The 20,601-nt window shown below is 46.1% G+C and overlaps 1 protein-coding gene across 3 annotated transcripts in view; it reads left to right on the top strand.

Moving 5' to 3' along the window:
* Positions 1 to 301: 301 nt before the first annotated feature.
* Positions 302 to 20,601, top strand: part of LOC148018982 (uncharacterized) — an 87,144-nt gene continuing 66,844 nt past the window's right edge. For 2 of the 3 annotated variants that reach the window (XM_087701490.1, XM_087701492.1), the window contains exons 1-3: positions 302 to 886; positions 1,090 to 1,159; positions 1,335 to 1,403. In XM_087701490.1, coding sequence (XP_087557616.1) covers positions 701 to 886; positions 1,090 to 1,159; positions 1,335 to 1,403 — 325 coding nt within the window. In that variant the 5' untranslated portion in view covers positions 302 to 700. The remainder of the gene's footprint in view (positions 887 to 1,089; positions 1,160 to 1,334; positions 1,404 to 20,601) is intronic. The other variant, XM_087701491.1, reaches the window with a different exon arrangement.

The following is a 20,601-nucleotide window of genomic DNA, read 5'->3' as shown; positions in this document are numbered from 1 at the left end:
GGCACCTTGTATGTTGTAGAACAGTGATGATGGCTCCATCTAGTTGGTCACCAAGACAGACGTCCTGACTCCTAATTAGACCACATGTTGAGTTGGTAGTCAAGGGCTTGTGTGGCGACAGTGATCGTAGTAATGAGTGTAAGCCCGGAGATTCGAATTTCAATCAATACAAAATCATTTCGCATTCGAAAAAGTCGCATTTGGAAAGGGCGAGAAGATGAGGTGGGGGCAAAAGCCATATGTTGTTTTTTTTCAAAAGATGTTAAGATTTAATGAGAAAGCCTTTTGTGTTTGGTGTTTGTTTGACTAATTGTCAAGATGTGAACTTGGAAGGACCCCTCCGGTTATCTTTCCAGCGTTTGGGTGTCTTCACGGCTGCCATCAGAACTGTGAGGAAGATTTATGAATGGCGACTCGTACAGTCTATCTATTCTTCGCTTGTGAATTTTGCGCTCTGATGCGGACGGAATCTCGCCTGCCATAGCCATACCTCATCCCGTCCTGCTGTATCGTACGACATTGCCATCCTTCTCGCACCCGCGTTTCGCCTTCTTCTGCGCTTGTCCATGGCGGAACCATGGAGAATGAGGCTCAAGCTTGAACGGCCGTACGCGCATGCGCAGAAATTCGACTTAGTCTAAGGCGGACAGCAGCAAAACGCAGGTCTTCCCCCCCTCCCCCCGTTTTACAGCCTACCGCCATGAGTCATCCCGGGGCTCCTGCACCGAACAGCAGGGCCAGGAGGCGAAGTGCCTCGCACGATTCCGATCGTGATTCAAAGAGTTTAGCCTCTCAGGATGCCGCACGTGGACGCCAGGTGATCACCATAGACCTTAAAGATGAGGATGATGACGTCCAAGTATTGACTCCACGGGCTACTGCTCAGGTACACTTAAAAAAAAGAAAAGCAGCATCGTTCATGCAATTAGCAAGTTGTGTCTCATTGTGAGCTACTGTATGATTTCTGTGACCTTAATTTGCGTGATCAAAGAGCTATATGGACTCTACTTAGTTTCTACAGAACATCAGTCCTTTTTGTCCACTATTTTTGATCCTGGGGTCCCGTTACATTTGGAAAAGTTTTTGCAGGCTAGAAATTCTAGACACAATCGCCGTCGTACAGATGCTGCCGATCCTAAACTTAGACATGGTGCCTCAGGTAATTTCTTGGAGTAAGAAACAAAGGGTTAGTTGTCTTACACAATGTGCTCTTCCCATATGATTCGTGCAAGTCTGTATTATGTGCTAATTATATATAGCAACACATATTTTTTTGATGCATGGCTTGCATTCTTATACATAGGACTTTGATTTTGTGTGTCTTCTTTTGGTAGTGTTGAGATGGTCGGAATGCTGCAGCACTATGCATTGGGATAGGTCCACTAGGAGTTTAGGACCACTTGGTATGGCTTGAAATACTTCTAGCTATCACCCAATTTGTCTATTCACTGTCTTGCTAAACATGCATGTGATGGGTAGATATTTGAGTATCTAAGACATTTTGTGTTGTCAATTAGGGCATCTTTCCTTTTCTTTCTTTCAAATGAAAGAAAGCTATTATGTCAAATGCTAGGTTTTGTGAATTTTCAATAATCTTGCATTTTAGCCACTTTAATCTTTATGTGAAGTCATACAATAAGCCTTATAATTTAGAAGTCCCAAAACGTTACAAAGGTTTTTTTTAATGCCCTAATATTTTCACTAAATGAGTTACACTGACAAGCAAACTCCATTTGGGAAGTGTGGAACCTTTGCAAAAGTTGTGAAGAATGGGTGCCAATGGCTACCTAGGACAAATTTGGACTAGTGAGATTGGATTGCCTCTTGGGAATGACTTTTAGTCTCAAAGGGGTTACAGAACGAAATATTTTAATGTCTTGGACTAAGGCGGGACACAGCAACTCCTTTGAGTAGATGGGCTTGTGGCACTTGATTGCAAGCTATGATTGTAAGCTATTTGTTGAAATTGTTCTCAGCTGTCACATAATTCAGCAACTATGTCTTCAAGTAGTGAAGAATCTCGTTCTAGTGATCCTTCATTGTTTGAGGAATCAAAAGAGGACTGAAATAATGGGTTGCCTGAGCCTAGAATGGGCCTTCAGCATGGGTGGCATTATGAGAATGTTGGGTTTTTTCATGAAGTTGGGATTTCAAGGCCTTAAGATGCTGAAAATCAGCAAGAGGAGGAGGATTGAGATGCCCAATTCAAGGCTCAACTCATGGCAGTTGTGGTTATGTTGTCTCAACTTACCAAGGACTCATGTTTTGTTGAATCTATGGAGTGATCAAAGATGGGCAGCAAGGGTAAAAAGGGGAAAACACTCTTGACATGTAATGCAGGAAGTAGACATGTTATAGTCTCAGAAATGCTCCAATCACATCTAGTGAACAGATGGAAATGTTTGCTTTGGGACATGATTCGGAAATGCATGGGAATTTTGGAAATGCATATTCTATGCCTTTGGGACAGCAAGCCATGTCTCAACATGTGGGACACCCAATAGATTTTGGTGGTGGGCTAGTGTTTCATGCCATGGCTGGTCATGGTACTAGTTCTTTGGAGTGCATGATAGTAAGGTATTTGGTTCTGAAATGCTTGGAGAGATGTTCTTGGTATGGTAAAGGGTATGCCAAATCCCATGTATAACCACATTGGTGTGGCACATGGCATGAGAATTAGGATGCTTGGCAATGCTTCTGAAATTCTTGGCATGCTTGATGCTTGGGGCTGGTCCATAAGGTGTCATTTTTAATGTTGGTTAAAGTGGTATTGCGGCAAATGCACCATTTTTGCAGCCATTTGGTTATCATAACTTGGCACCAAAGGGCAAAGCAAAATACTTTAAGGAAGGGGGCAAAGTTGTAAAGTCTGATACTTTCAGTGGTACTTAGGATAAGTTGAAAGCATTGACATTTACTTAGCAGTTTGATGCTGCCTATTTTGGCTCACGTCATTGAGCCATCAAAAGTGCAAAAGGCTGCACGTTCTTAAGGATAATGCTTTGTAGTGGTAAAGTTCTCGTTAGAGCACGTCCATTTGGGTTTAGTTTAAGCAAGTGTTTGCTTTAGCTCGGTTGACAAGGACTTTTGAGTTGGATGTTATTATTGTTTGGCACAAATTGGATGTTGCACCGTGTGTTAATTTGGAAAGAGTACAATAAGAAGTTTTGGGAAGGATTGCTTCAATTACTTCTTATCAATCAATGCCCCTCTTAGAGCAAATTGAGAAGCATTGTTGTGGTTTGCCTTAGGAAATTTGACATTTTTGCATAAAAAGAATTGCAACCAGCATGTCTAGCTGATAGAGACTGATGTGGGAAAGTCATCTGGCCTTAAGAAGGCTAAGGGAAATTCAAAGGAAAAAATAGCAAGTTTGGAGAAGCTAGACAAGGCATCATCTAAGGCTAAAAAGAGGGGGGAATAAACCTTGCAAAAATGATGATGAACACAAATAATTGTTTGTTATAAACGAATGCGTTATATGTGAATAGGAAGGCATAGGCAAGGGATCCTCCTACGGTAGCAATTCGAAAATTTTGAAGATAGGGTTGATCCTCAAGGCAAAAGGCCTAGAACCTAATACTGGTGTTGAGGAAGGCTAGTGGTAAAGTTTTTAGGTGCTACTTAGTGAAATTTCAAATTTACTCACCTATGGATGCGAAATTGGCAGAGGAGGGTGACTTGGTAGATCATTCTCAGGTGTTATAGCTTTACCTTGATGCATTTTAGTCACAGTTGGCATTGGATAGTGCTCATTGAGGCTCAACAAAGTAGAGTCTCTAGAGTATTATTTGATACTTAAGGGTGAGGTAGCACCTCCACTTTCTAAGGGTGGACTATCTTGGATTTGTAGTGGTCTTGAATGTACTTGGGCATCATTCATGGTATCATATATTGACAACATCTCTGCTTGGAGGATCCCTATTGAGTGTACTCGACCTTGTGGTTGCTGTGCAATTATATATGGTTTGCACTAGGGCTCTAAAACTATACATTTACATGGGGAACATGAGATACATCTTTGGCTTGAGGCATTGTTTATACTTGATTTTTGTATTACTTTGCCTTGGAATGAACATAACATCTTTGGGTTTTGGGCATGTTGGTTTATTGCCCTTTGGTTTTGATAATAGTTATGATTTGTATGTATGTATGGATTGTAACTTGGTTTTAGTGCCAAAATTTCAGCATGCTGGGGCATGAGCATGGTTAAGCAATAGATGCAAGTTCTGTTTAGTAGTGATGCCACATGTATTTTCAGTGGTAATTGATGCCTTCATCTCAGTACATTGCAATCAAGTGTGATTGTAGGACTCAAGGGGGAGATCTATCATGGGGTCGTGAATTTTAAACTCATTTCATTGGGACAATCAAGTTCTGCACATGTGAGATTAAGTTGGAATGTGTTGCACTGACAGGCAAGCTCCATTTGGGGCATGGGGGCATTGGTAGAAGTTGTGAAGGACGGATGCTAGTGGGTACCTAAGACAGATTTGGGCTAGCGACATTGAATTACCCCCTTAGGAATGACTTTGTGTCAAAGAGGTTAGATTATTAAATCATTTAATGTCTTGGACTAAGGTTTGTGGGAAGTTTCAAACATGTTCATAGGGGAAAGGAATGTAAAATTGAGGTTGGGTAGTGGCCAAAACTTCGGCAGCACCAAGTAGTTTTCAATTTGCTGAATATAAATGGATGGAAATTCTGTTCTAGAGGCTGAGTTTTCATGGACAGTTTTGTCACATGGAAATCAGCCAGGAGTAAACAGAGCCATGCAATGCTGGTCTGGGAAGGAGAGGTCAGTTCTGGGTCTAGACACTGCATATGTGTGACCATTTGCAGCAGGCGATCTAATCTGGGACACAGCATATGTGTGACCATTTGTAATAGATGATCTGATTTGGGACATCTGTTGGGGTAGGCAGGGGTGGAGCGGGATAGGATGTAGGCAGGGGTGGGGAAGGGTGGTATATAGGCAAGGGTGGAGCAAGGGTACAAGTAGGGGAGGGGCAAGGCTATAGGCAGAGGCGGAGCGGGACTACAAGCATGCGCACGTGCATACACATGCGCTCATGCGCTAGACTGCGTGTCTCCACCTCGACGATGCAACCTGCTGCTCACCTCGAAGTCCGCTGCAGTCTGCACTGTCTCCTGTCTGAAATCTGCGAACAGAGACGGAATCTGCGCGTGTCACCGGTCTGTAATCTGCGAGCAGAGAAGTGTGGCAGACTGCTGAGAATGTCGGCTATAAATAGCCAGAGACAGCCAGGAAAATAGGGCGCCAGAAATGCCCAGTCGGCTGCATTAAATGCAGCCGACTGCCTGCAGTGGGTCGAACTGGCACATGGCAGTCCGATTGTGCAGTCCGACTGCATGCAGTCCGACTGCACCAGGCTGAAACGTCCTGCCTGGCTATGATCTCTCTAACACCCCCTCTCAGAGCCTGGGCAGGGCAGAAGCCTGAGGGATCTGGAATGTCTCCGAAGTAGAGCCTGGGGAAGTGCCTTCGTAAACAAATCCGCAAGATTGTCCTCCGTCTTGCAGTACTCCACAGTGATGGTCTCATCCAGAAGCTTCTCTCGGATGAAGTGGTACTGGATCTCTATGTGCTGCGTCCGGGCATGAAAAACAGGGTTTTGTGCCAAGGCAATGCAACTCTCATTGTCACATCGCAGCAAAGTAGGACGAGTCTGGGGACACCCAAGCTCCTCCAATAATCTCCGAAGCCACACAGCCTCACATGTGGTGGAAGACGCGGCCCGATACTCCGCCTCAGTAGACGAAAGGGCTACCGTGGGCTGCTTCTTGCTACTCCATGAAATAACACCTGCACCCAAGGTAAAACAGTAACATGTAGTAGATCGCCTGTGGTCCACATCACCGGCCCAATCCGAGTCGCTCCAACTTGCAAGTACAAGATTTGAACCATCTGTGCCTGCGGGGTAATGAATCCCTAAATCAGACGTCCCCCTCAAATACCGAAGTATCCTCTGAGCAGCCTGCCAATGCACCGTCTTAGGTTCACTCATGAACCTTGCCAAGAGCCCAACAGCAAAACATAGATCAACCCTAGTGTTGAGAAGCCAAATCAAGGACCCAATCAACTGACGATAGCGGGACGCATCTGCCAAAGTAGAAGCTGAATGGGAAGTGGCCTTCCAGTTCGGATCCATAGGAGTAGAAAGGGCCCGACACTCCTCCATCTCAAAAGACACTAAGAGCTCTTGTACATATCTCTGTTGAGAGATAAAGATCCCCCTCTGAGACTGATAAATCTCATGGCCTAAAAAGAAATGGAGTAGACCCAAGTTCGTCATCTCGAACGTCCGATGTAAAGCTGACTTCGTCTCCTGGACCTGCTGTGCATCATCACCTGTGACAATCAAATCATCAACATATAAGACAAAAAGCACACAACCATCCTCGGAAGTGTGAACATACAGCTGCGGATCGGCCTTGGAACGCCGATATCCCAACTGAGATTGGAGGAACGAATCAATCTTCTCGTTCCATGCACGCGGAGCCTGCTTGAGGCTATACAAGGCCTTCTTCAACCTGTAGACTTTCCCATCTGAAGATCCAAAATCAGGAAGCTGCTCAACATAGATCTCCTCCTTCAAGTCACCATTGAGGAAGGCCGACTTCACATCCAACTGATAAACAGGCCATCTCCTATGGCCAGCCAAAGCAAGAACAACTCTAATGGTCGCCATACGAGCTGTGGGGGCAAAAGTATCATGACAGTCAATCCCTGGGCGCTGTGCAAAACCTTTAGCAACAAGGCGGGCCTTGTGCTTATCCAAAGAACCGTCGCTAAGGTATTTGGTCTTGAAGACCCACTTGACTCCAATCACCTTCTTATTCGGGGGGCGAGGCACGAGTGTCCAAGTGCCATTCCTCTCAATAGCCTCCAACTTGGCTTCCATAGCTTTCTTCCATGGTGCGGACTGTAAAGCCTCCTTCACGGAGGTGGGCTCTCGATCCTGCATAACACGGGTTATCAAACAATACTTGGAGCAAACAAGCTCCGTAGAATGTGCCTGGTGCTGCCGTGACCGCCGCGGACCATCCTGCGGTCCCCACTCCTCAGGAACCCCCTCGATCCCTGAATCACGGAGTGTGTCACGGACCCAGCGAGGAGGAGGCCGAACCTCCCCGCGTCTTTCTCCATCAGCAGAAGACTCTGAAATATCCACCGGTGGTAACTCCTCAGAGGTGTCCGGTGGAACCGTAGACTCTGTGTCAGAAATAGAATCATAATCAAAAGACACGGGCTCCAGTGGAACTGCAGAAGGAGCCCAACTCTCCCCTGGATCTCCAAGAACGGGATGCTCCTCACCCGTTGAGATAGCCGGAACCTCCACAAACCGCACATCGCGGCTAGTGTACACAGCCCGCTTGATGGGATCATACAGTCGGTAGCCTTGGGACTGGGAGCTGTAGCCAACAAATACCTGTTTTCGGGAAGCTGCTTCAAATTTATCACGGTGAGCCTTGGGAATGTGAACATAGGCATCACACCCAAAGACCAGAAAGTAAGAAACATATGGCTTCGTCCCAAAATAAGCCTCAAACGGGGTCATCCCTTCCACGGCCGAAGTAGGGGATCGATTAAGGATGTGGACTTCAGTAGCCACAGCCTCGGCCCACAGAACCTGAGGGGTCTGTCAGTGCTCCATCATGGTGCACGCCATCTCGATCACACTGCGGTTCTTCCGTTCAAGAATGCCATTTTCTTGAGGAGTGTTGGTATTGGCAAACTCCTGGTGAATTCCTTTATCTGCACAAAACCGAGCAAACTCATTAGAAACAAATTCACCTCCCTTGTCGGATCGCAAGGTCTTCAACTTCCGGCCCGATCGGTTCTCCTCAAAGAGAAGCCAATCCTGGAAGTGTGAGAAAGCTTCTGACTTTAATGCCAAAAAGTAGGCCCATGTCATCCTGCTATAGTCATCCACGATCAGCATGAAGTACGAGCTCCCACGCAAGGACTCATTCCTCATAGGGCCACATAGATCCGTAGATACAAGCTCCATCGGTGAAGTAGACCGCCGCAAAGCTGTGTGGGGAATGGCATCCCTATGCTGCTTCCCCCGAATACAGGAGACACATGGCTGCTGGCTCACCACTATATCCGGCAACCCTCGAACAAGCTGTCCACGTGACGCCCTCCGAAGATAGTCATAGTTCAGGTGACCAAACCGAGCATGCCATAACTCTGACTGTGACTGAGAGGTAAGAAGAAGAGTAGAGAGGGCGGTGGAAGACTTCAGTTTGTAAATGCCGTTCTCCTCATATCCGGATGAGAGAACCTTCCTCGATCCACGATCAAGGACTCGCACCGTAGTACGATCAAACTCCACCAAAAGGCCAAGGGAGCAAATCTTATGAACTGAAAGGAGATGGTACCCTAAACCTGGTACATGCAAAACCTCTGAGGTATGGGTACCACCTCGTCCATCGGGAATAAGCTGCATCTTACCCCGACCTGCAATAGATACTGAAGAGCTGTCTCCAATGAGAATCTGCCCACGCGAGGGTCGCAACTGGGCAACACCATCTGATGAAGGAGTCATGTGCCGTGAGGCACCACTATCAACGATCCACTCTCGAGCCTGGGGAGCCGTCATCGCAGCATCAGAAGCATTCGATGAAGCGTCCTCAATGACAGCTAGATGAAGAAATGCAGCTGATGAGGGTGCAGCCTGTTAGCAGTCATGTTTGTCATGCCTTGTCATCTCCTGCCTGTGAGCCTCAGTCTGAGTCAGACGAGGACATTAGGAGCTCTGACATGTCTGTCATGTGTTATGATGGGGGAGGCTAGTCACTCTCGACTGGCTGTCTTAGGTTGTGTATTTCTTTTTGGCCTCTTTTAGTGGGCAGCCACTGGCTGCCCGGCCACTTTTTGGTCACTGTTGTGGGGCGCCCATTTTAGGGCATTTTTAGGGTTTGCGCCCATTTTAGGGTTAGGGTTAGGGTTTGTCCTTTGCCTATTTATTGGCAGCCCCCCTCCCCACTTGATCACTTGTCTTCTTGCAGATTCCGACACTCCTCCCCCGTGGTGGTGCTGCCATCATCATCAGCCTGATCTGGTGCCCTCATTGACGCTGTGGGCTGCGTGCAGGGACTGATCAGTCCATTTCAGTGTATTCAGCATTCATTTCAGTCAGTGCAGATTTCTCTTCCTTATTTTCTACTTTCTCTCTCTCTCTCCCTCCGTGTTCGTATTTCCTCTTCCGCAGCGCACTCTCACATGGTATCAGAGCCGAAGGAGAGTACACGGAGCTGAGATTTACGCAGGAGAACACCCACAACTTTGCGTTTGCTGGTCAAGACGTCTCCAACAGCTGAGACGTCACCTTCTGCACCATCTTCTTGATCAAGGCGGCCTGTTTTGGTGTCACATCTTTGCGTTTGCTGCTGGCGTCATCCCCAACAGCCAAGGCGGCCCTTCCAGGAGGTCCCAAATATTTGCGTTTGCTGCTGGCGCCTTCTCCAGTGGCTGCCACGTCATCAACGACCTCTTCCTGCTTGCTTTTCCAGCCAGGCGGCCTCCCCAACAGCTGGGCGACGTCTTCCTTACTGGCGTTTTGAGGCAGGAGGCTGTTTTTCTGTGGTGACTGCATCGTTAGCATTTGCGTTTGACATCCTCCTTGCGTTCTATGCAAGGCGGCCAGCTCAGGAGCCTCTGGTGTTTGTGTTTCGGCACCGGCAACCTTCCCTTGTTGTGTTTTGGTGTTTGCAGATATCGAAGATGTCTTCTCATCAGTTTACGGGCTTTGATGACTCAGATGACGAGCTTTTGTCTCAACACTCATCTGAACGGAGGCGTGATTTCTATCACGAGGACTGTCGTCCGGAGTCTATTCCTCTTTCCCGTCCCCCTTCTATTCATGTATCTCGGCAAGCCCCTTCCAGTGGGCCGAAGATGCAGCCTTTGGTACCCCCTGTACAGGTACCCGTACTTCCTCAGTTGCCCAAAGAGGACCGGTTGGATGGCTCCAACTTTTCTCTATGGTCCTGCAAGGTGGAGTGTATCTTGGACTCCTTCGATCTTTGGGAGCTTGTTTCTGTTCCTATTCCCCGGCCTAAGGTGAATCCCGCAGATGGGACATCTATGGATCGTACAGCCTTATGGGATCGGCTTAATTCTAGAGCCAGATCTTTCCTCTTTCTGAGTTTGCAGGATTCTGTCCTTGTTCATGTTCACAGGTTGAAGACTGCAGCAGATGTGTGGAGAAAGCTCGCGTCTCTCTATCAACAGAAGACGTTTGCCCACCGGATATCTCTTGAAAAGAAGTTGCGGATGCTCGCTATTGATGATAGTCCTTCCATGAAGGACCACATCAACAGATTACAGGATATGAGGGATGAGCTTGCATCCCTCGGTCGGACGATATCTTCTGAAGACATGGCTATGATTCTTTTGACTCAGCTGCCATCGCCTCGGTTTGATGTCTTCTACACCAGCCTTCTTACATCGAGGACCCGTGAGAAGCTTCTATGGGAGGAGCTATCCCCGCTTGTCTTGGAGCATGACGAGCGACTCAGAGAGGTCAGTGCTAGTGGATCCGACTCCACTAGAGCTTTTGTTGCAGGTTCGGGAGGACAGAAGAAGAAGAAGAAGTCAAAGGCTAAGAAGAAGGACAGTTCTTCAGGCTCTGACTCAGATTCAGAGAGACCGAAGTGTCCACACTATGGGAAAGGGACACATCCCGAGGAGAAATGCTGGAAGAAGTACCCTCACCTTCGTCCGGGAGCGACGGGTGGATCTACATCGAAGCCTTCTTCTACCTCTACACCAGCTGTTACCCATGAGTCAGTGTTCCTTCATATCCATGCTTTGGAGGAGGATCCTTCTTCCATGGCTGCAGTGTCTTCTGCGCAGCCTTGGTTAGTGGACAGTGGTGCTTCGAGTCATATGACTCCCCGAGGTGATTTGTTACAGGATCTTCGTCCATCAGAGGGTTCAGTCACTGTTGGTGACATTTTATCGGTGCCTATTAGTGGTGTTGGCACATTGCCTTTGTTTACCGACCGACCTTCGAGCTCCTTTTCACAGGCCCTACATGTTCCGGATTTGGGCCTTCCCCTCCTCTCAGTTTATGGCCTTACGAGGCTTGGCACACGAGTGATCTTCACCGAGCATGCCGTTGTTATTGAGGATTCTTCTACAGGAGCTGTCTTATCTACAGGTTGGTAGGAGAGCGGGCTTTACAGGCTCCATTCCCCTTCTTTGATGCAGGGTCCTCCGCGGCAGTCTATTGCTACACCCGTTCCCGCTTGTGCACCTTCTATTCCACAGGTTCCTTCCCATCCCCCACCTTCTCCTCCGGTGGTTCCCTCGTACCCTCCATCCCTTTCAGAGGGGAACGATCTCGGTGATGCGGCTGTGGATTCCCTGGCCCCTAGTGTTTTAGAGGGGGATTCCCAGGATCGTGAGGAGCTCCTTCAGCGGCAGTCTACATCGACGGACTTCATCGACATTGGCATTCCTCTTGCCACCCCAGGATCTATTTCTTCTTTGGCCTTCAGCCACATCCAGGATCTGAGAGGGGGTGTTAGCAGTCATGTTTGTCATGCCTTGTCATCTCCTGCCTGTGAGCCTCAGTCTGAGTCAGACGAGGACATTAGGAGCTCTGACATGTCTGTCATGTGTTATGATGGGGGAGGCTAGTCATTCTCGACTGGCTGTCTTAGGTTGTGTATTTCTTTTTGGCCTCTTTTAGTGGGCAGCCACTGGCTGTCCGGCCACTTTTTGGTCACTGTTGTGGGGCGCCCATTTTAGGGCATTTTTAGGGTTTGCGCCCATTTTAGGGTTAGGGTTAGGGTTTGTCCTTTGTCTATTTATTGGCAGCCCCCCTCCCCACTTGATCACTTGTCTTCTTGCAGATTCCGACACTCCTTCTCCCCCGTGGTGGTGCTGCCATCATCAATCTGGTGCCCTCACTGACGCTGTGGGCTGCGTGCAGGGACTGATCAGTCCATTTCAGTGTATTCAGCATTCATTTCAGTCAGTGCAGATTTCTCTTCCTTATTTTCTGCTTTCTCTCTCTCTCTCCCTCCGTGTTCGTATTTCCTCTTCCGCAGCGTACTCTCACACAGCCACTGCTCCAGAATCCTTGGTGTCCTTCTTCTTGGTGTCCTTCGTGTCTTTGTCAGGGCAATCCTTCTTCCAATGGCCAGTCTTTCCACAAATATGGCATGTGGAGTCTTTGTCCTTGTCCTTCTCCTTGTCCTTCTTGGACTTGTTATCCCCCTTCTTCTTTTGGTCCTTCCCCTTCTTCTGAGAGGCTTGACCTGTCAACGCCTCCGACTTGGAAGCATTCTGTCCCTTTAACTGTTCCTCTTGGTCCAAGACCATAGGAACCAACTCTTCCCACCGAAGAGTAGACTCTCGCCCCGAAGCAATAAGGGCAGAGTAAAATGTACCGAATCGTGGCGGCAACTGGGACAAAAGTGTGATCGCCATGTCTTCGGAGGAAATCGGCTTCCCCGCATTCTGAACCTGCATCTGAAGCTGCCTTAGCTTGTTAATGTGCTCCCGCAGTGAAGAAGACTTGTTTACGGACAAGGTCCGCATCTGTACCTCCAAAGAAACCCGCTTCATAAGGGTCATCCGATTGTACATCTGATCAAGCTCCAGCCATATCTCCCGAGCCACCGTCAAGTGCTCGATGTGAGCGATCACGGCTGTAGTACATGATAGAAAGAGAAAGGAACGAATCCTGGCATTCAGTTTGTCCCAATGAGATTGGGCCTTGGCCAGCTCCGCACGAGCATCGGAAGAGAGTTTGGACTCATCTCTTACCGAGGGCCGGTCGATCTCCTCCTGTACCAGCTCCGCCAAATCATAGGACTCAAGGATGGCCAACATCATGACGCGCCAAATGCAGTAGTTGTCGCCGTCGAGCTTCTGATCAGCAGGAAGAGCCGGTAACACAGGCACCTTCCGGTCCATAATCGACTGGAACTCCAAGTCAATCTCTGTAGACATCTTCACCTGTAATGCCTTCACAAACGCAAAAGCAGCCCCCTCTGACTGGGAAAACTCACCCTGCTAAGGCTCTTCCGCGTCCTGAACCTTCTTCACCCGCCGGAGGCGATGAAAAAGCAAAACCTGCACTTGTAGGCTGAAAACTCAAACTTCCTCCGCGTCAAACAGCAGTAAACAGCAACAAATCCACCACCTGTACTCCTTTCCTGTGCGCCCACACTCGTTTCAGCCTTGTTCCAAGGCGCAGCCCTCCTGTCTGCCCTTAAACGCAAAAAACGCAAATTTGTGTCGCGATGGAAACTCCTCTTTAGGTTGATTCTGCGCTCAGTCAGCCCTCAAACACTGCTCTGATACCATGTCAAAGTGCAGCGGTGCGGAAGCGTAGGACTGAGAGAGAGAGAACGCAGAGAGAGAAGAGAGAGAGAGATAGTGGAAGATGAAGATCTGCTGTATAAAGAGTGCTGAATACAAAGATATGCAGATATATACACGGGTGCAGTGCGCTGGACTGCGTGTCTCCACCTCGACGATGCAACCTGCTATTCACCTCGAAGTCCGCTGCAGTCTGCACTGTCTCCTGTCTGAAATCTGCGAACAGAGACGGAATCTGCGCGTGTCACCGGTCTGTAATCTGCGAGCAGAGAAGTGTGGCAGACTGCTGAGAATGTCGGCTATAAGTAGCCAGAGAGAGCCAGGAAAATAGGGCGCCAGTAATGCCCAGCCGACTGCCTGCAGTGGGTTGGACTGCCACGTGGCAGTCCGACTGCACCAGGCTGAAACCTCCTGCCTGGCTATGATCTCTCTAACATTTCTCTGTCTTTGGCTCTCTATCGCATAGTGGGCATATGTGTTTCTTTATCTGTATGCCCTCCCATTTACCTGTCTTGTTCACAGTTTCGGAGGGGTTTTAGTGAAAAGGCTGTATCCATTGGGGATCAAAGAGAGAAGGAAGTAGAGAATAGGAGATAGAAGAAAAGAAAAAGAATAGGCAAGTTCAAATCTGTCAAAACCTTTACAAAATATAAAGACAAAGCTCAATGATTCAATGCACTATGTATTGATAAAACCTGAGAAGATAAACAAAATCCTTGTCTGGGACTACTCGGAAGCAATCTCCAAGCATGAGATCTCCTTGAGGTCCCTAGTAGACCAAAAATGTGTACCAAACACTAGCTTTTTCTTTGCTACTCAAACGGCAAATCGGATGGTTGTGTTGGCTCTGAAAGGGGGTAAAATTATAGGAGGCATGGTCAAAATTCTCCTAGATCGCTCTTTCTTCTTTTTTTCGTTCGGAGTGCTGTTTGCTACTTGAAAATTGTGACCATGCGCCACCCAAATTCGAAAGCCCCTCTTTTTGCATAAGATCTCCCAAACTGGTTGAAAAGCAACTTGCTTTTTTATATGTCACCCTATTCTAGAAGGTTTCTACACCTTTTTAGGATATTTACAAGAAATAATATCCAAAATATAAAAAATAGGCTAAACTTGTCCAAAAATCCCATAGTTTTGAACCTGACATCCGCTCCCTCTGAACTTGCACATCTTCCGGTATGTGCCACCGATGCACCACCTGGGTCAATATCTATAGCATCAACTTGTCACTCATCATGCACATAAAAAGGCATCCCCTTGGGATCATAGATCAAGATAACTAGCATTTGCACAACTCTAATACCATACCAAGCATCCATCCCAGGGTTATTAGGTCTTGGGTGTGTATCATATTTTAGAGATTGTTGAATCTCCATATACAGGCTATCAATGCACCCATCAATAGATACATAGCAACATGTCTGCTCTTTCAGCATCCAACGCATGGAAATCTGCTTATACTGATAATTATGTACCACATCAAACATAAACTGAGAGTCTCACTTGCACCTAATACATGTTGACCATCACAAAAAATAGTGAAGCATTCCATATCTTGAAGCATCTTTGAATTGCCTATCAAGGCCTTTGACAAAGTATGAGAAACATTTTCTAGTTGTGGAGCATCATACACAAGATCCTCTATCTTCATAGCCTCTAGCTCATGAGCTGTCTCAATGATAGCAACTACATCCTGCAAAACATGTACATCCAGCAAGTCACCAATCTCCCTTTGAGTCCTTGCAGTAAGTAAAATATGAGCTTTGTAAATCTCTTCAGATGCATTAATAAAATCTACATATGCAATGACTAACTCTTCCACTACAGGATCTTCCAAGGCATCCGTAGTTGTCTCAATATTAGACTGCAGCTGATATCTTTGTTGCTTGCTCTTCTTTTTGCCCTGTTGTTTGCTATCCTGTTTTTGCTCCTACCCAACCTCTTCCATAACATGCTCAGGAGGTGGTTGATTTGTAGCTTTAGGCTGATCCACACTTTTTCTTGTCACTCTCTTAGATGTCCTTGCATTATCTTTATCTCTCTTTCATTTCTCTTCCACAAGTACATCCATGTTTTGCACTTTTGCTAAATATGCATTTATCGGTGATTTTCAGCTAGTTATGTTACGAATGTCTTGCCCTTCATGAGACATTTCACTATTAGTAGCTTTTCTATTTTCAGTTGCATGCGAAGCATGTGTCCATATTGCAGTCTTCGGACCAACCATTACTTGGCCAGGCATTCTATCCAATTGTAGACCAAAAGTAGCAACATGCATAGCGGCATAAGCATTTCGGATAGCCAAGTCTTCCAACAACTTTCACATACCTTCCTTTCCAAATTTCAAAGCAAGAGGCAATTCCATTTCTTGTGTATGGATCTCGCCATCTTTGCAAAAGATGAGCTGTTGTGCTAAGGCCTCCTAATAAGCGGCACAATCCTTCCTTTCATGCTGCAAACTATCACACCACATACATCCTTTCCCTGGTTTAGGAGCTGCTACTCATCCCCTTTCCTCTTGTCCTTTCTCATCCAATTTTGTGACCTTCAACTGAAGATCCCACATGCCTTTAACCAATTCATCTAATACATCGTCCCGAATAGTGGGAACATGTGCAGCCATAGGGTTAGCCACAGAAGTAGGTGGCTTACTGGATACATCAATTGTTTTGCTCGTAACATTGGGTAAGCTAGATACATGTAATCATTATCTTCTTTTGTGCTTTTTCACTAGTACAGTAACATCATCGTTAACACGCCTCCACTCTGTTTTCAGTGAGAACATCTATAGGGTTGTCTTGTATTTTGATCTTGATCAATGTGATTAGACCATCTTCTAGAATCTGCCTGATAAAGTGACATCGCACATCTATATGCATAGTGTATGAATGATACATGGCATTCTTAGGTAGATACACAGCACTTTGGCTATCACATCCCAGCATTGGAGTACTCATAGACATGCCGAGATCCTTTGCAAGTCTGCTCAATCATATAGCTTCCTTAGAAGCTTTAGTAGCTGATATGTATTCAGCTTCAATATTACTCAGTGCTATGATGTTCTGCAACTTGGAACACCAAGAAACGGCCCCACCAACAACTGTAAAGTCATACCCGCTAGTGGACCTGCGAGTGTCCAAGTCACTTGCCATATGTGCATCACAATAACCTTGCAAACTAAGTGCACCCTGCCCATAGCAAATACACTTTCTTTGTGTACCCTTCAGGTATTAAAGAATACACTTGACAGCCTCCTAATGTGTTTTGCCAAGATTTGACATAAACCTGCTGACAACTCCCACTGCATGAGCAATGTCTTGACGAGTGTTGGAGTGCGCGGGTAGCGGAAGCGCGAAGATTTGCAGTAGAGGAAGTGAGTAGGTGAGTGAGAGTGAGAGTCAGAGAGAGTACGAGCTGATTTGGGTGTACCAACAATGTGTTGGTACACAAAGAATAAAATGTATTTATACTTAGGGCCCATAAGGGTGCATTCACATGTACAACATAACAATACACGTGTAAAATACACGGAGGTGAATAAATGACCTTTACATCCCAACAACCTCCCACTTAAAGGTCCAGAGTGAACCTTTAACCAACTTTCACTAGTCGTATGCAATGCTCATGCTGAGCCTTGCCTAGACTTTTAGTGAGAACATCTGCAGGGTTGTCCTGTGTTTTGATCTTGGTCAATGTGATTAGACCATCCTCCAGAATCTGTCTGATAAAGTGATATCGCACATCAATATGCTTTGTGCGTGAATGATACATGGCATTTTTAGCCAGATACACAACACTTTGGCTATCACATCCCAACACTGGAGTACTCATAGACATGCCAAGATCCACTGCGAGTTTGCTCAACCATATAGCTTCCTTAGAAGCTTCAGTAGCTGATATGTATTCAGCTTCAGTAGTACTCAGTGCTACGATGTTCTGCAACGTGGAGCACCAAGAGACGGCCCCTCCAGCAACTGTAAAGACATACCCGGTAGTGGACCTGCGAGTGTCTAAGTCACCTGCCATGTCTGCATCACAATAACCCTGCAGAATAAGTGCACCCTGCCCATAGCAAATACACTTTCTTTGTGTACCCTTCAGATATCTAAGAATACACTTGACAGCCTCCCAATGTGGTTTGCCAGGTTTTGACATAAACCTGCTGACAACTCCCACTGCATGAGCAATGTCTGGACGAGTAGCCACCATAGCATACATAAGAGAGCCACAAGCTGATGCATAAGGGACTCCCTTCATAGCATTGGCTTCCATGTCATCTTTTGGGCTGTTGGCTTTACTAAGCTTAAGGTATGGAGGTAAGGGTACCCCGAGAGGCTTAGCTTCAGCCATGTTAAATCTGTCCAGTACCTTTTCAATGTACTTTTCTTGAGATAAGAACAGCAATTTCTGCGTTCTATCCCTACGAATCCTCATGCCCAATATATGCTCTGCATTCCCCAAATCTTTCATGGAAAAAGCTGATTTTAGCTGATCTTTGGGGGCATCCAAGCTAGTCTTTCTCTTCCCAGCTAACAACATATCATCCACATATAAAACAAGTATGATAGGGCTGCCATCTGTATCCTTTTTCATATACAAGCAATGATCTGCATGGCTGCGTGTAAACCCATGTGAGAGCATGAAAGTGTCAAACTTTTTGTACCATTGCCGTGGTGCTTGTTTCAGCCCATATAAGCTGCGTTTTAGTTTACACACCAATTACTCTTTTCCAGGAACTACAAAACGCTCGGGCTGTTTCATGTAGATCTCATCATCAATGTCACCATGCAGAAAAGCTGTTTTCACATTCATTTGGTACAGCTCTAAATTCAATACAGCAGTGAGAGCAAAAAGCACACGTAGTGTGGTCATCTTCACGACAGGTGAGAAGACCTCATGGAAGTCAATCCCTTCCTTCTGTGCATACCCTTTGGCAACCAATCTTGCCTTGTACTTGGGTTTCCCATCAACTGTCTTTACTTTGTAAACCCATTTGTTTGGAAGAGGCTTTCTTCCTTTGTGCAATGACACAAGATCCCAAGTATCATTAGCATACAGAGATTTACTCTCTTCTTGCATAGCTAGCTTCCACTTATTGCTGAATTTGCATGACTTAGCCGCTTTATATGTCAGAGGCTCACCCTCATCAGTAAGCATCACATAATGCAAAAAGGGGTCATACCTATGTGGCTGCCTTCTTAGGTGTGTAGACCTGCGTACCCAATGATCTATATTCTCAGGAATCGGATCTACATCTGGAGGCATGTTATTTTCAGCATTTATTGGCTGCTGTAAGCCATTTTCAGCATGCTGTTCATGCTATACAGCACCTTCATTTTCATTTCCAGCACCTGCATTTTCATAATCAGCAAGTCTATCTTGCTGTCCATGACCTCCCTGTGCTTCTATTTGCTGTCCATCATCATCTGGCTCAAAGATAACCGGCTGATCATCAGTTTCAGCCTGTGGTACAGCACCATGAGGCTCATCATTTGAAGTAATAGGTGGCTGCGAATTCTGAAATTTGACCTTTTTCATGTCTTCATCAGAGGCTAAAGTACTTTTCAGCAACTTTGCCTCATTAAACACAACATTACGGCTGCGAACAATTTTCTTGGACTGAGGTAGCCACACTCCATAGCCAAATTCACCCTTATCACCATAGCCCATGAAAATGCCTTTGGTGGATTTCGGGTCAAGTTTATTCCTCAGCTCATTTCTAACATGCACAAAAGCATCACGGCCAAATATTCGTAAATGGTCATATGAGGCCGGTTTGCCAGACCAAACCTCCTCAGGGATGCCATTATTTAAGGACCTGTTTGGAGAGCGGTTGCAAATGTGAACCGCGGTTTTAAGTGCCTCTCCCCAAAATTCATGAGGGAGATTAGCAGTGGACAGCATGCACCGCAGTCTCTCACATAGAGTTCTATTGTATCTTTCAGCCACACCATTTGAAGAAGGGCTGTAAGGGGCTGTAAGCTCCCTCTTGATCCCATGCAAGTCACAAAAGGACTTAAATTCATTAGACGTGAACTCACCCCCATTATCAATTCTCAAGCATTTCAACTTTCTACCTGTCTGAGTGGTCACGAATGCATGAAAAGTTTTAAAAACAGCAAACACTTCACTTTTCTTTTTCAACAAATAAACCCAAATCTTCCTGGAACAATCATCAATAAAAGAGGCAAAGTATGCAACACCACCCAACGATTTCAAAGGCATGCTACACACATCAGAATGCACTAAGTCCAAGACATTTGACTTACGGGAGACACCAGAGTAAAAGGAAATTTTCATTTGCTTTCCAAACTGACAGTCATTACAAAAATCAAGTTTAGAGCCTTTTCCATCAACCCTCTTCAAAGAGGTAAGGACATCAAGTCCTTTCTGGCTCATATGGCCTAATCTCTTATGCCATAACTCCAAATGACAGCCAATTTCAGCAATTGCAAGAAACTTGCCATTCAAAGCTTTACAGTGCAGACAATACAAAGTGCCCTTCTTGGTTCCTTTAGCAATCAGCATGGAACCCCTTTTTAATTTCCACAAACCACCACCAAACAGTGTGGTGTAACCATGCAAGTCAAGCTGTCCAACGGATAGTAAACTCTTCTTGATGCCAGGCACATATCTGACATCTTTCAACACAAGTTCTTGCCCATTATCCAAAGACAAGTGTATGGTGCCAATCCCATCAATGCTGCAAGTATGATTATTTCCAAGGTAAACCTTGCCATAACAGCCTGCATCAAAAGTAGCAAAGCACTCCAAGCATGGAGTCACATAGAAAGAGGCACCAGAGTCTACAATCCAAGTCTGAGTGACACCATCATCAACTGACAAAAGTGCATCAATCACATCAGCCTTGGTGATCTGCATATCCTGCATGTGACATACAAGGGCATCATAATCCACTGCACATAATACATCAGCCTCTGCATCCGAGAGCTCCTTTATGAAAACACTGGAGGCCACATTGCCTTTTCCTTGCCTTTGCCTGCCTCAGATGCATTTGTCTTTTCCTCTTTCTTCTTTTTGTCTCCTGCATTCTTCTCTCTCTTGTTCCTTCTTGTAATACCTACAATCAGGCTTCTTGTGGCCCTTCCGACCACACTAATAGCATGTAACATCACTCTTTTCTTTTCCTTTGCTCTTGCTCCTGCTTCTCTGTCCAGCATTTGCATTTTTCTTTTCAGCCCTGCCTCTAACATTATAAGCTGAGTTGCTGC

This window comes from Lygodium microphyllum, chromosome 20, assembly GCF_053477565.2.
Source record: "Lygodium microphyllum isolate KBCC chromosome 20, Lygodium_microphyllum_v1.1.10, whole genome shotgun sequence".
Lineage (NCBI taxonomy): Eukaryota > Viridiplantae > Streptophyta > Polypodiopsida > Schizaeales > Lygodiaceae > Lygodium > Lygodium microphyllum.
This window is presented reverse-complemented; position numbering and strand designations above follow the sequence as displayed.